Consider the following 14,882-nt stretch of genomic DNA (forward strand, 5'->3'; position numbering starts at 1 on the left):
GACATCAATATGTAAGATCACAGAGCAAAAGGGAATGCCATGCATCAATGCTTAGAGTTGGGTTTAAGTCAAAGCGGGGTGGTAGGCAGAGAAGGAGAGGGGGGAGGATTGCAATGAAGGTGTAGGTACTTACTTGGGTCATTTCACGGATTGACATGACACTGTCCAGGGCCTTCTGCAGCCTCTCATAGTTCTTCTTCTGTGCATCAAGGGAAAGCGAGAGGATGTGCATCAGACACGGAAATACAACAGTCCTAATTCATTGCACCATTCCCAGGAAACCACATGGCATAAGTGCCAGGAAATCTTAGTGCTCAGAGATACATGCAATGCCAGCCAGCCTCTTGATGTTTTTGGCTGCTGAGTCTACTGTGCCTGAAGCTGGAAACTCAGCTCACTGGAACAGTTTGCATCCACAATGAACGCGGACCAGAAATTGAATTCGGAAATGCATAGAAATAAATATTAGAATCATAGAATAGTAGAGTTGGAAGGGGCCTATAAGGCCAACAAGTCCAACCCCCTGCTCAATGCAGGAATCCACCTTAAAGCATACCTGACAGATGGCTGTCCAGCTGCCTCTTGAATGCCACTAGTGTGGGAGAGCCCACAACCTCCCAAGGTCACTGGTTCCATTGTCGTACTGCTCTAACAGTAAGGAAGTTTTTCGTGATGTCCAGCCGGAATCTGGCTCCCTGTAACTTGAGCCAATTATTCTATGTCCTGTATTCTAGGATGATGGAGAAGAGATCCTGGCCCTCCTCTGTGTGACAACTTTTCAAGTATTTGGAGTGCTGTCATGTCTCCCCTCAATCTTCTCTTCTCCAGACTAAATAGGCCCAGTTTCAGTCTCTCTTCATAGGGCTTTGTTTCCAGACCCCTGATCATCCTGGTTGCCCTCCTCTGAACATGCTCCAGCTTGTCTGCATTCTTCTTGAAGTGTGGTGCCCAGAAATGGATGCAATACTCAAGATGAGGCCTAACCAGGGCCAAATAGAGGGAAACCAGTACCTCGTGGGATTTGGAAGCTAGACTTCTATTAATGCATCCCAAAATAGCATTTGCCTTTCTTGCAACCATTTCGCACTGTTGGCTCATATTCAGCTTGTGATCTACAACAATTCCAAGATCCTTCTTGTTTGTAGTATTGCTGAGCCAAGTATTCCCCATCTTGTAAATGTACATACCACATCTAGAAAGCGCATACGAATTCAATGCCAAAATTCATGCGCATGTGATCCTGTTCTATTAGGCAGCCCATGAGGGTCAAGGTTGAAGCTTGCAGTGGGTTTTGTAATGAGTTGACATTTGAAATCCAGTATGCAAATTGACAGGGACGTCTCCTGAATCAAGATTCGCAACAAAACCGACTAACGGTCGGATGGTTTTGTTGCGAATTTTGATTCGGGAGACATCCTTGTCAATTTCCATGCTGGAAGTTGAATGTGAAGTAGTTACAAACCTCACCACGGGCTTCAGAATCCCCTGCTGCCCTGTGCCTGCTGTGTCACACCAACCTTGGGGTTGAAGGCAAGGGTCTTAGGGTCACTGGGGTCTACCACGGAGGGGTAAGGCTCAAAGATGATGCTCTTGCGCGGGGACTCCAAAGCTGCCCGGCACATGGCCACCAGCAGGTCCACCACCTGAAAGGGAGAAGCAACCCATCAGAGGACAGGAGAGGCACCTCCTGATCCCAACACCATGTCTAATCTCCTGCCTCCATCCTGGACGCCCAGGACAGAAAAACAGGGCATTTAATTTCCATGACAATGAACCGGACAGTCCTGAAACCCAAGAAGATCTGAGTGTGACAACATTGGAATGGGTGGATTTTAAGGTCACACTCCCAGGCAGCTGTTCCAAATAGGCTGCCCCGCCCTTCTGAGCCAATTTTAAATCCGTTTGTGCATACTTATTATCCCTCGTTCTGAACCAGGGATGTCGAATCTCTTTCGGCCGAAAGGACTGAATCCCTTTGTGTAGAAGCTCTCAGGTGCTGTATTCCATCAGTGGGTGGGAGCAAAAGTGAAAGGGGCAGAGGCAGAAATACCCCCAAACAATGGCATATTGTAGCTGAAAGTTCTTCATGCAGTAGCTAAGCTTTAGGAGAGTCATTTCTAGCTTTTCATAGAATCATAGAATGGAGTTGGAAGAGGCCTCTAAGGCCATCAAGTCCAACCCCCTGCTCAATGCAGGAATCCCCATAATGCATGCCTGGCAGATGGTTGTCCAGCTGCCTCTTGAAGGCGTCTAGTGCGGGAGAGCCCACAACCTCCCTAGGTAACTGGTTCCATTGTCATACTGCTCTAACAATCAGGAAGTTTTTCCTGATGCCCAGCCAAAATCGGGCTTCCTGACACTTTTAAACTGCACAAAAGCAGGGAAGCCACTCAATCATTGGCGGTTGAGGAAAAGGGTGTGTGGCCTTCCAGGGAAACCCAGAGGGCCAGATTGGGACCCCAGGCAGGCAGGATTTGGCCCCAGGGCCTGGCATTCTGCACCCCTGCTCTAAACAAACTCACACACCCCGTAGGCCTCAGCGAGGGTTCACTTTGCACCCATTTGCCGCATTGCATCCAAAGTCAAACGTGGACACCCCTAGCAAAAGGTGCAATCACACTTCAGGAGGAGGGATAAAGGAGTTACACCAGGAGTACTCCAGACTCTGGATGCAGAATTCAAGAATCAGCCTTGGCTATAGGCAAACCCTACATTCTGATCTGCATCAGAATGATTTGAATGTCACTACGTTCAACATCTAAGGTCCTCCTCCGGGTGCCTACTCCGAGAGAGGCTCGGAGTGTGGCAACGAGGGACAGGGCCTTTTCGGTGGTGGCCCCCAGACTATGGAACGATCTCCCTGACGAGGCTCGCCTGGCACCAACGCTGCTATCTTTCCGGCGCCAGGTTAAGACTTTCCTCTTTGCCCAGGCATATGGCGGCACATCTTAATCACGCACATGTTTAGTTTTTTAACGGTTTTTAATGCTTTATGTGTGTATGTTCTATGTTTTAGAGTTTTAATTTTGTATACTTGTTTTTATCTCAATTTTAGAATTTCTGTAAACCGCCCAGAGAGCCCTGGCTATGGGAGCGGTATATAAGTGTAATAAATAAATAAATAAATAAATATCCCTGGGTCTCATGGTTCTCCTGCCCTGTTCTGGCCCCGGTACATCCCTCCCCACCTGGCTCCGCCTGTGTACCTCCGCTCCTGTGGCCACCTCTTCCGCAGCGCCGGACATCACGCCCAAAGTGTAGAAAGAGAAGACGCACAGCTCCCGGGTGCACACGGCTGGCTGGAGGAAGACAAAAGCCACAAAGCCGGTGAGAGAGGTGCCTGTGCCTCTGGAGCATGGGCTCTTCTTACCTGTGAAGGAGATCCTTCCAAGCCCCTTCCTCCACTGTGCTTCCACGCTGATCAACAGAGAGATCAGTGCTTAAAAAGGAAGCTGTACCTTCAGCATGGAACCGTTCTGGAAAACGTGCTGTTCGTCGCACACCACACAGTACTCATTCAGCGTAGGGATCCTCTGCTCAGCGTACTTCATAATCTGAGGGAGAGGGAGAGATTACATCCAGGTCAGAAAAGCCCCTTCCTCCAGCTAAGGGCTTGTGGCTCAGTGGCAGAGCTCCTGCACGCAGAAGGTCCCAGGATCAGTCCCTGGCATTGGACCTCAGATGGGCAGCCCCCTTTCCCAGGTGTGCTGACAGCTGCCACCAGGCAGATTAAACTAGAGGTGGGCGATCTGCAGTCTCAGCCTAATTTCAGGTGGCCCTCGGACTAACTTCAAAAGCTGTCTATGTGTGATCAGTTTAGATCTATCATAAGAGTGAGCTGAATGGGGAGGGAGGGAGAGAGAGAGAGAAAGAAGAGTTTCAGAAGGAGAGAAAAAGGGGTGGTAAGGGGGGAGAGAGAGAGAGAGAGAGAGAGAGAAGGAGTTGGGAGGGGGAAAAGTGGTGGCCCTGCCCACTTTTAGCCCTGGCCCCACCCTTTCCTGGCTTGGCCCCACTCACCACCATGTGGCCCAGATTATCCTCAAGGTAAGAGATGGGGAAATGTGTGGTCATCCAGACGTTGTTGGACCGAAACTGTCATAACCCCTCAGTATTAGCTATGCTGACTAGGGCCAGTGGCTGTTGCGGTCCACCAACATCTAGCAGTGTTCTTCACCTGGTCCAGACCCAAGAAGAGAAGATTGAGGGGAGACATGATAGCACTCTTCAAATACTTAAAAGGTTGTCACACAGAGGAGGGCCAGGATCTCTTCTCGATCCTCCCAGAGTGCAGGACACGGAATAACGGGCTCAAGTTAAAGGAAGCCAGATTCCGGCTGGACATCAGGAAAAACTTCCTGACTGTTAGAGCAGTGCGACGGTGGAATCAGTTACCTAGGGAGGTTGTGGGCTCTCCCACACTAGAGGCATTCAAGAGGCAGCTGTACAACCATCTGTCAGGGATGCTTTAGGGTGGATTCCTGCATTGAGCAGGGGGTTGGACTAGATGGCCTTGTAGGCCCCTTCTAACTCTGCTATTCTATGATTCTATGACCCACCTCGGACTCCCAACCTGCAACATGGGGCCCACTCTCACAATTTTCTCCAAGCCCAACATGACAGCAACAGCTTTGCCAAGCCCCGTCTGAACTGATCTCGCAACCCACTTTTGGGTCACAATGCCCTAGTTGAGGACCATAAATTTAGAGGGACACACGCTCCCCTCTTCTCACCCCAAGGGAATGCAGCCCTCAACAGAAAGAAGTCACCCCCTCCTCCCTCCCAGGTTAGACCATACTGAGCGAAATGTACCCAAGGTCCCATTTTGTATATGGCCACTTCATACGTTCGTAGGACAGACATCCCTCCACCTTTCAGTTTTTCATTTACATGTCAATGTAACACTCATACCATCAATTGACTAAGATGTCTTTAATTGGGTGCTAGCCTTAAATAATAACTAGCCCACTTTAAAGGGATGTTGTCATTATCTTCTAACCACTTCAAAAATATGTGAAGTGGTTAGAAGAAACCTCCAAAAATGCTATCGAAATGCAAACTTTTTATTCTGTATGAAGCACCACTGGCTAGTACATTCCACTTACTGTGTTTCAGCTTGCACACCTGTTACTATCACCCAGATCAGAAATACCTTTTCTCAGGTAAAGCGTCTCAGCATCTTACCCCCAAGTTTAAAAGATTTCACAGTGACTAGCATGGACATGTTTTAACCCTGCTCTAGATCTTCTGGACTGAACCTAAAAGCTCAGTCAAACACCTTGCTTCGCAGGTATGCTGAATGTAGCGGAACAGAGGAGGGGTGAGGGTGGCTTACCTGAACGAGAAACCCATACTCCAAGGTGGGAATATTTTTGCAGTGGCCGCCAACCTGCAGAGGGCAGACAAGGAAAGAGCCCGTCCACATTACTCGGCACCTGTTTGTTCACTGTTTGTACATTTCTCTTTTGCATGCACGTATCGGGCATAGGATTCTGTGATGCAATCCAGAACTGCCGCCATTACACGTCAAGCTATTCTACAACAGGCTGGGCATCACTGGGCTCTTTGCTCTATGCAGCTGGAGACACAGGGCGATCGGACTTTGCCACTCTCTGCATAAACGGACACCCCCTTTCCCCACATGCACAGAGGTGCACGGGGCTGTGCCTCTGTCTTCCAAGGGGAAAGGACTGCCTTTCCCTGCTGAGCACTAGAGGAAGGCTGCTTTTCTCTAGACCTGAGCATTGGAGAAGGCCTGGGAGAGAAGGTGGCAGGCCAGATGCGGGCCGCGGATTGAAGGTTCCCCATCCAGGGTGTAAAAGGTGGAGGTGATGGGGGAAACCTCCTGCCTGACAGCCTAGAGCAGTGGTTCCCAAAGGGGGCGGTACCGCCCCTTGGGGTGGGTGGGATTGCATAGGGGGCGTTAAGAGGCAAGAGGGCGGAAGGGGGGGACTAAGAGGAGAAGGGGCGGCAGGGGGCGCTCGAGGTGGTCTTTTCTGAGAAGCACCTCTCCAGAAGGTCTTAAAACCCAGGGACATTTTTATGGCAGAAGGTAGTTTGGCCCCAAGCCATATAGGGGAAGAATCCACACATGTATTAATACCGTTTAAGAAGAGTCCTTTTAACGGTGAATTGAAATGTTTCAAAAGCACCAAAACGCTAATGAAGAGACATCCCCTGCTTGGTGTGCCCCGCCATGCCGGCTGCAAAACAGAGGCGTTCGCTCTCTTTTCCCTCCCTCCCTCCCTCGGCAAGCCTGCGGCGGGTGCTTCGGATTTTGAATAAATATTCAATTAATTGTTAATGTTTTGAATTTTATTGTAATGATCTTCCTTAGTGGGTCGTTGAAAACCGCTATTCTGAATAATGGTTTTTATAGTGTAGAGTAGGGGGCACTGGCTATGAGTTTGTGGAACCAAGGGGACAGTGACCTGAAAAAGTTTGGGAACCACTGGCCTAGAGGGCAACTGCTAATCAAAGGAGGCAATGCGAGGCTAGGCGGGCAAATCACCTGGCCAGTGGAGGCTGGTGGCTCTGATTTCAGTGGGGCTGTGAACACATTCCGGGATGTGTTGAGATACAATTCGCATTATCCCCAGCCAGCATGCCCATTTGTTCTACAAAAAAACCCATCCTTCTCTTTGTTGCACTCTGTCACTAACAAGTGACCAGATGAACAGCAACCCAAAGAGATCTATATTTGAGCTGAGCTACATGGTCAGCAGAGTCACACGGCGCTGTGGTCGTTCCCTTTTAGACTGCAAATGACAGAGCTTATCTGGATGTTGCTGCCAACCAAAAACAAAGGAAAACAGCAGCCTCTCCACACACAGAAAATGAGCATGTCAGGCAGAAAGGCTCAAGCCCAACACTGTCCTTGATATGCTAGTTTTCTACTTACAAGGGGTTTTGTGGGTTTTGTTTTAATACGGAAGACCATTTCAAAACATGATCCTTCCATCTGCAGTCTGAAGTAGTACAATACAACGAAAGCACCACGGTGTGATTCTCCTGATCACCCAGCTTGACTCTCTACTTTATTGTTAAAGGCGTCCCCGAGAGAAAAGACCCACAGCCCAGCCCCAAGGGACAAGGGCAAAGAGGAAACCCACCAGGATGTTGAATGGGGTGACACCTGCCTGGGTGCTGGGGGGGTAGCCAAACACTTCCACCTTAGGGTTCTTCATGGTGCAAGAGATGGAACGGTTCATGAGGCGATTGACACGCAGCTCCGGGACGCCGAGTTTGCCTTTCAGCATGGAGTCTTGGATGACTGGAAAGCTGGGAGACCTGCAGACACAGACACACGGATCAGCACCTTTTGGACCTGGGAAAGGACAATCTCAGAACCTTCGCTGGGTTACGTTTCGGCAGGAGTGGACTTCCTTGGCCCCCTCATTACTCAACAATAATTGCAGGGTGCTGGTAAGCGGGGAGCCCAAATCCAGAGTTGGGACCTTAGAAGAAGCTTGCTAACCATCATCATCATCATCATCATTATCATTATTATTATTATTGTCTTTTACTGATTCAGGAATTTCCTGACTATTGAACATGTTTTAAATATGACTGCTTTCTGGATGTTGGTGTGGATGTGTTTGTTGGATCCTGGATTGGATCTAGTTTTATTTTTACCACTGTTTTTCAAGTGCCTGGAGACCTGAAGAAAAGGAAGAAGTCAGCAGAAATGTATTTTCTGAATGTCAAGGTCTCAGCTGGACAATTATTGAATTATTGGCTGGAGATGTTATTCAATTAATCAATTAGTGGTTCCCTGACAGTACAGTTTTTCCTCTATATAAATGTCTGTGTTTCTCCATCTTTATCACTCTCCATCTGTAATGCTGCTGTAAAACCTTTATGAACGTCTGTGAGTATGTATGCTGTAATTAAGTTATTCAACTGCCAGTAAAAGGCTTTGTTTTAACCAACAAAGAATCCTGAGCCTCCTTTGAGTCTTTGTTGTGTCCTATACTGAGAGCCGCTGCTAATTCTGCTTGTCTCTGGAACAGGGTGTGATTTTCCAACAGCGCTTTGGTAGACCCAGTTTCTGAAAGTTTTCTGTTAAAATATTTGATTGATGCTGGTGATTGATGTTACTGACGGAATAATTGTAACTTTTTCCTGTTACCAGAGTTCTTTAACTTATTATTGTTGTTGTTTATAAAAAAATTATTTTCTACAATACTTAAACATACAACATTACCATTAAAGAAAACAACATACTACATAAATGTTGAATAAATGTTGAATACATAATATCATATCTGAATAACATAATCAAACTTAACATATAAGTGCACCCCCCACCTCGGGATCTCATTCCTGATTCCAAAATCTCATACTTTCTTCTGCTGGCGGTTTCCCACTTCCCTTAGAAAACACAAATATTAGGAACTGTTTCCAAATTCCTTCAAAATCATTTGTTTCAGCTTCTCCATTTAATATTACAAGTCAATTTATCATTAATAGCTATATCCCATACTTCTTTATACCATTCTTCAATAGAATATTCCCCTTGAATCTTCCAGTTCCTAGCCACAATCAATCTTGCTGCAGTCAGCAAATTCGTGATCAATTCCTTAATTTCTTTTTTACATTTTAAATCTTCAAATAGTGACAGTAATGCAACTTTAACTTATTATTATTGTTGTTGCTGTATCTATCTATCTCTATCTATCTATCTATCTATCTATCTATCTATCTATCTATCTTCAGGGCCAGCTCTACCATTAGGCAGAGTGAGGCGATGGCTTCAGGCAGCAGATACTGGGAGGCACCAAACACAGTCCCTCAACTGTTTCTCCTGAAAGCAATGCCCTTCTGTTGGAAAACAGAGTCATCTGTGCCCTAAAGTAGCTGGCTTCCCTCAGGTGCCTTGCGTGATGGAGGACATTGTCCCATTGCCAGTGTTGAAGGGTGGATTTAGGGTGGATTCCTGCACTGAGCAGGGGGTTGGACTTGATGGCCTTGTAGGCCCCTTCCAACTCTGCTATTCTATGATTCTATGATTCTAAGTAATTACAAGCTGGTGCGAATAAGCACATTTGAAAGTGGGGCGTTTGAAAGATGCCTCCTTTGCTGCCTCCTGAACTGTAGGGCTTTCCAGAGGGTGGCGTCTGCTACCAAGAAGGCATGATGTGGTGAAATTCTATTAATTTTGGAATGACCATCAAGATCTCCTCTGACGAGGAGGATGGCAACAAGGGAGAGGGCCTTCTCAGTGGTGGCCCCCCGACTGTGGAATGATCTCCCCGATGAGGCTCGCCTGGCGCCAACATTGTTATCTTTTCAGCACCAGGTCAAGACTTTTCTCTTCTCCCAGGCATTTTAACAGCATTTAACAGCATTTAACAACGTTAAGTTTGTTTTTAACGGCCCCCAGAATTGCTGTTTTTAAACGGATATTGTTGTTTTTATACTGTTGTTTTTATGTTTCTGATGGTTTTTAAATTGTGTATACTTTTTAATGTTTACTATTTTTAACTGTTGTAAACAGCCCAGAGAGCTTTGGCTATGGGGCAGTATATAAAATAAATAAATAAATAAATAAGAGGTCAGCTGGGTATATGTAAGGGAAGGCAGTCTGCTAGATAGCCTTTGAGAGCCTCCATCCATCCGCCCCGGGTGTTTTTGCATGCAAAGCCTGTGCGTAGAGCCCTATCTCACTGAGAACGGCTCATCTAAGCTCACCTAGCGAGATCATGAGGGAGGGAGGATTTGAACCTGGGACTTCTGAGTCATAGCTCAGCCTCTTAACCACTACACCAAATGCCGGTTCTTGATTCCTCCGCACGTGACAGCTGACCCAACAACTGCTCTTGTGGGGTGATGCAGTCCCGTTCAAAAGCGGACCACAAGGGGAAAGGAGACGTGAGGCCCAAAGCTGGGAGGAGACAGGAGGGGAGCTCAACCTTACTTAGGGATGGGCGAAAAAATGCTGAGACCGGCACGGAACTTCTTGATGGTGCCGCTGGCCTTGAACCAGCTGTGCCGCTTTTCTTGCTGGCTTTTGAGGAAGTCGTTGCTGAGATGTTTCCATTGCTGGGATGTGAACATTCCCAGGATCCTAGAGGAAAGAGAAAACACGGACTGGCAACAATCAGGTGGTAGGGAAGGCCGCCAGGGAGGCCTTCTTACCCGTTTCCCATCTGATTTGGAAACATCCGTGGGAAAAGGGACGGAAGGACCAGGAGATCCTGGCTCCCGAAGCACACGAAAGGGCAGCAAGCCGAGGAAAAGAAGAGCATTTAAACTCGGGGTTTAGTACCTGCCTATCCCTGCGATGAGTTCGCCGTTGAGTTTAAATGTGCCCACACGTTTCAATAAATAACAATGGCCAATATTTCTCCCCCTGTAAAAAAAGCATATATCTGCCCCGCAATGGCAGATGCCTATAGACCAGGGTATCAAACCTCTTTCAGCCTGAGAAACAAAGTCAGTACCAGAGGGGCTCTTGGAATATCTGCATTCCAGTGGTGGGTATGGCTGACGGCAAAGAGGATGGGGGGCAGAAGCATACGGTAGTTTAACTTTCAAACTGCCAGTAACTAGGTTTTAGGAGGGGCATTTCAACCCTTTCAGAATGGGGGAGAAATTACACAAAAGCTGGGACTCCACCAAGCCATTGCTGGGCTAGAGGGAAGCAGGAACCATGCGTTGGCGTGGGGAAGGGAGCATGGCCATCTGGGAAGCACCAGGGTCCAGATTTGCCTTCCCCCACCCCAGGCCTGAGATTCTGCACCCCAACAATAGAGCCACTTGCTGTACTCCAGGACACCAGATCAAAAAACAGAGAGGCCCTACTCACTTCTTCAGCTGTAGGCCCAATCCAAACCCTTCCTTATTGGATGGCTGGAAAACCTCAATGGACGGTTCTAGAGAAGAAGACCAGAGGAAGCTGTTAGGAATATACCCAGAACCCACCAACTAGAGCCTACCTATAGCGTGACTTTCCCCAGCCTGGAGCCCTCCAGATGTTTTGGACTGCAACTCCCAGCATCCCTGGCAATCAGTGGCTGGTGGTTGGCCATGCTGGCTAGAGTTGATGGGAGTTAGAAGTCCAAAAACCTGGAGCCCCCCAGATAGTTTGGACTGCAACTCCCAGCATCCCTGGAAGTTGTGGAAGCTGATGGGAGTTGGCCACGCTGATGGGAGTTAAAGTCCCGAAACCTTGGGAGGGCGCAAGATTGAGGGGAAGCTGGCTTAGCAGCTCAGACAAATGAATCTCTCCAGAGGGACTTCAGGAAGACTTCTCAGCCAGCCTGCTTCAGCGTTCTGTGCGGTGATCAACGAACTCCATGAATAAGTTGAGTTAGTCCGGCTGTACAAACTGGGTCCCCAGTGGGTGTTCACAGCTCTTCTGCTGCTGCTCCCCTCCCACTGTTGACATGCCAGCGTGCTTACTCACCGGGGCCATCCAGATACTGGGAAAGGGAGAACCGCAGCCGGAGGGCAATGGGCTCGGTCCGTAGGACCTTCCAGGCTGTCGCCACCTCCTCCTGCAACAACGGAAACCCCATCAGTGCAAACCATCAGGGCCGCATCACAGGCACAGCAGGGAACAAGGAGGGCCGAGGGAAGAAATGGACATCAGGAACACACAGCAGGGGCAGGCAGGATAGGGACCAGGTAAATCTCAGGATGATTTGTAGCAAAAGTTAATCAGGATCTACTTGATTCGGATTTACTGGTAAAATCTGATCTACTACTTAGTTGAATCTGCTAGTAAATCTGATCCTGATCTACTGGATCAGAATCTACTGCATTGGCATGCGGACAACAGGTTCAAAGGGTTCAGTTGAACACTCTAATCTGCCGCCGCCGCCATGTTACAGTAGCAGGGCTGGTGCTAGCTGTAGGAAAGAGCGACAAATTCAATTGCTCCCCACCCTGCTCCTCCTCCAGAAGCCTTTTTTCAGCAGTGCAGCCGCTGCCCCCCAGCTTGCTTGCTCGCTCGCTCTTTCACTCACTCACTCATCCGCTCCCTGCTCCCAGGTGCTCTGCCTGACCTCTCGCGACAGTTGCTGAACAAGGTGGGAGCAGCAGCCACGCTGGGGCCAGGAAGCAGCACGTGGTGGAGCCGAGGAGGGGACTGTTTCTGTAAGGAGAAAGATTGCCCGGGGATTGGAGCCCTCCCCCCTTGGAGCTGCTGCCCTCCTCTCATCATCAGCCCTGCAGGTACTGTAAAGTTTGGGAGAAAGAGAGAGAGAGAGAAGCTGTATGCCTTCTCTCCTCGTCGCTGCCCCACTGCCCACCCCAGTCTGGACTCCAGCAAGAGAAAAGAAAGGGGGAAGGGGGGAGAACTGCAATGCCCCCCAGGACCTCCTGGCTAACGAGGGTTCATTCAGCAGCACCTTTTTCAGAATGCTTGCTAAAACAATTCCTATCTGCCCCTGCTTATTTTAGGGTGCCCAACCCCCTTTTTTAAAGCCGTTCTTTTGGTAAACATGGTACGTGTGTATCTTGTGTCACTTTAAAACAGAGCTGCAGCACAATCCTATGTACGTCTACTCAGAAGTAAGCCCCACTGAGATCAATCAAACTTTCTCTGAGGTAAACGTGCATAGGATGCAACCTGAAAACGAAGAGAGGATGAAAAAAAGACAGGAGAAAAAGAATTGTAGAAACAGAATAGCAAGGTAACTGTGGGATATTTAACCATATTTAAAGCCAATAAGTACAGTAAAATTAGTGCTCCTCTACTTTAGTCCCAATCAAATAATTACAACAGTGCAGTACAGATTATTTGTTATTAAAAAAAATACAGTTTACTTCAGTTTTCGTTTATTTTGTTAGTTTGATGAATGAAAAAAAAAGTCCTTTATTACTGTATATTCAATCAATGTTTACCTTAAAAAAATAAATCCCTGGCCGAACCACCTAATGAAATGTGCTGCGCACGCCTATGATCTACTAGTAAATCTCAGGGCGATTTATAGTAGATCAGCAAAAGTTTCTGACTCTCAATAGTTTAACAGCAGCAAGGAAAATTGAATTCATTTTTTTCCATCTCTGCCATGGGCTAATGGTGAGCCTCAGCATTCCTCATGTGTAAAATAGTGCAGAGGAATTGTAAGAGTTTCTCCCTGGCGATCCAAGAGAATCAACCTTTCCAACAGTTCAGACTTGCTCAAGTTTCTAGGCTTGCAGATATCTGGAAAGAAGGAAACGAGCAAACATGCAGCCCCTTCCCGACCTTCCTTCTCTCAAAACATGCATGCTAGTAGTGAATCTTGCAACTTACATCTAGAAAGCCAATGTTGATATGCAGGTCAATATCCACATCATCGATGGTCCCATATTCTCTGTGAAGGAAAACCAGAGCGTTAGGGGAAAACCACGGGTGACAGAAACTGAGAGGCTTTAGGACCTGGCGGATCCTTGGTCCCACTCCATCCCACCCTCTTCCTCCTCATTTGCACCCTCACACAAGACCGGGGCTCCAGACCCAGGTGCTGCTGCTGCTGTGGTGGGCTGTGAGATCAACATGCTTCAAAAACTGTAAATATACACACACACCAGGGTGCTAAAACAGCACTGAAAAGCTCCCACTTCAAAACATTGGGAGAAGGAAGGATGTCCAATTCACAATTGGAAAGACAACACATTTCTCAACGGTAGTGTAACAACTCCACCATGGAGTTCTAAAAACACCGTTGAGAAACGTGTTGTCTGAACTGAGCCACGGACTCTGCAAGAACCCGTTAGATCTCTCATAGCGACACAGGCCTCATCTACACCAAGCAGGCTATTGCACTATGAAAGCGGTATGAAAGTGGTATATAAAAGGCAGGACAAGCAGGATGTAGTGGTATGAAAGCGATATACGGTATATGTCAATGGGGGCCAACAGTTGTCAGTGCACTTCAATACTGCTATAAAGCACTAGTGTGGCTCCTGCCTTTTACATAGAGTTTTCATACCACTTTTATAGTGAAATATCCTGCTTGGTGTAGATGAGGCCACAGACTCATGAAACTAACCAGCTTTGACTCTGGAATCCTGTTAGCTCGTGTCTAGAAAACAACACTTACCGGACAGACACAGAATTCTCACTGTACAACTCCTTCACAGCCTCAATGTCTGCATCCAGCTGCGGGTGGCGGTACAGGTCCGCCGCACAGGTTCCCTGTAGAAATATTATTATTATTATTATTATTATTATTATTATTATTATTATATTGTTATCAGTATTATTAAAATGTATACATCGCATCCAACCACAAAAAGCAGACTCAAAGTGACATACACATTCAAATAGAGAAATCCATAATTAATATAACAGGGGGGGAACCACCAAAATCAAAATAAGCCATAATTAGCACAATAATGCAAATAAAAATAAAAAAGACATAATCTAAAAACAAGACAAGGCATATCATGACTCTTGTATCTGGCTAAAACCCATGCTGGGTTGCCTTAATAAAATCTGATTTGATTTGAAGAAGTTCTTGTCCGCAGTTACATAATCTCACTACCACCACCATTACAGCTTAGTATGAACACCACAAAAGCAGCCCAAAACCACTGGGCCACAATTGACATCCAAACAGCTGGAAAAGTTAGTATGTCTTCACCTGGTGTCAAAAGGACGACAAAATATATACACAAAGGTGCTATGAGGATTCACCCAGACAGAGAATGGCTGAACCCTCACAGGACATTTACTGAGGACCTCAGCCGGACCTCGGAACACAATTGTATACTACCCTACGGGGTTGGTGGTTTCAATTCAGAAAAGGCCTGCGTTTGAAAAAGCAGTGGGATTTCGCCTTGAAAAGGTGAACAGCACATCACAGAAAGAAAACTAATGGTGGGAAATATTCCTATTGCTTGTCCCCAAAGCACCACCGGGGATTTTTACAGAGCCCCACCTGAATGAG

The 14,882-nt window shown here is 47.3% G+C and overlaps 1 protein-coding gene across 1 annotated transcript in view; it reads right to left on the reverse strand.

Annotated features, from left to right (window-relative positions):
* The window catches only part of PARP6 (poly(ADP-ribose) polymerase family member 6), a 35,747-nt gene that overhangs the window by 18,758 nt on the left and 2,107 nt on the right, over window positions 1-14,882 (reverse strand). The window contains exons 3-13 of the mRNA XM_063142238.1: window positions 14,034-14,128; window positions 13,244-13,304; window positions 11,408-11,498; window positions 10,808-10,874; window positions 9,917-10,066; window positions 7,110-7,287; window positions 5,333-5,386; window positions 3,459-3,554; window positions 3,207-3,299; window positions 1,518-1,643; window positions 134-199 (exon numbers count right to left, since the gene is read on the reverse strand). Coding sequence (XP_062998308.1) covers window positions 134-199; window positions 1,518-1,643; window positions 3,207-3,299; window positions 3,459-3,554; window positions 5,333-5,386; window positions 7,110-7,287; window positions 9,917-10,066; window positions 10,808-10,874; window positions 11,408-11,498; window positions 13,244-13,304; window positions 14,034-14,128 — 1,077 coding nt within the window. The remainder of the gene's footprint in view (window positions 1-133; window positions 200-1,517; window positions 1,644-3,206; window positions 3,300-3,458; window positions 3,555-5,332; window positions 5,387-7,109; window positions 7,288-9,916; window positions 10,067-10,807; window positions 10,875-11,407; window positions 11,499-13,243; window positions 13,305-14,033; window positions 14,129-14,882) is intronic.

The sequence above is a fragment of the Elgaria multicarinata genome, chromosome 16, assembly GCF_023053635.1.
Source record: "Elgaria multicarinata webbii isolate HBS135686 ecotype San Diego chromosome 16, rElgMul1.1.pri, whole genome shotgun sequence".
In the NCBI taxonomy this organism is placed as follows: Eukaryota; Metazoa; Chordata; class Lepidosauria; order Squamata; family Anguidae; genus Elgaria; species Elgaria multicarinata.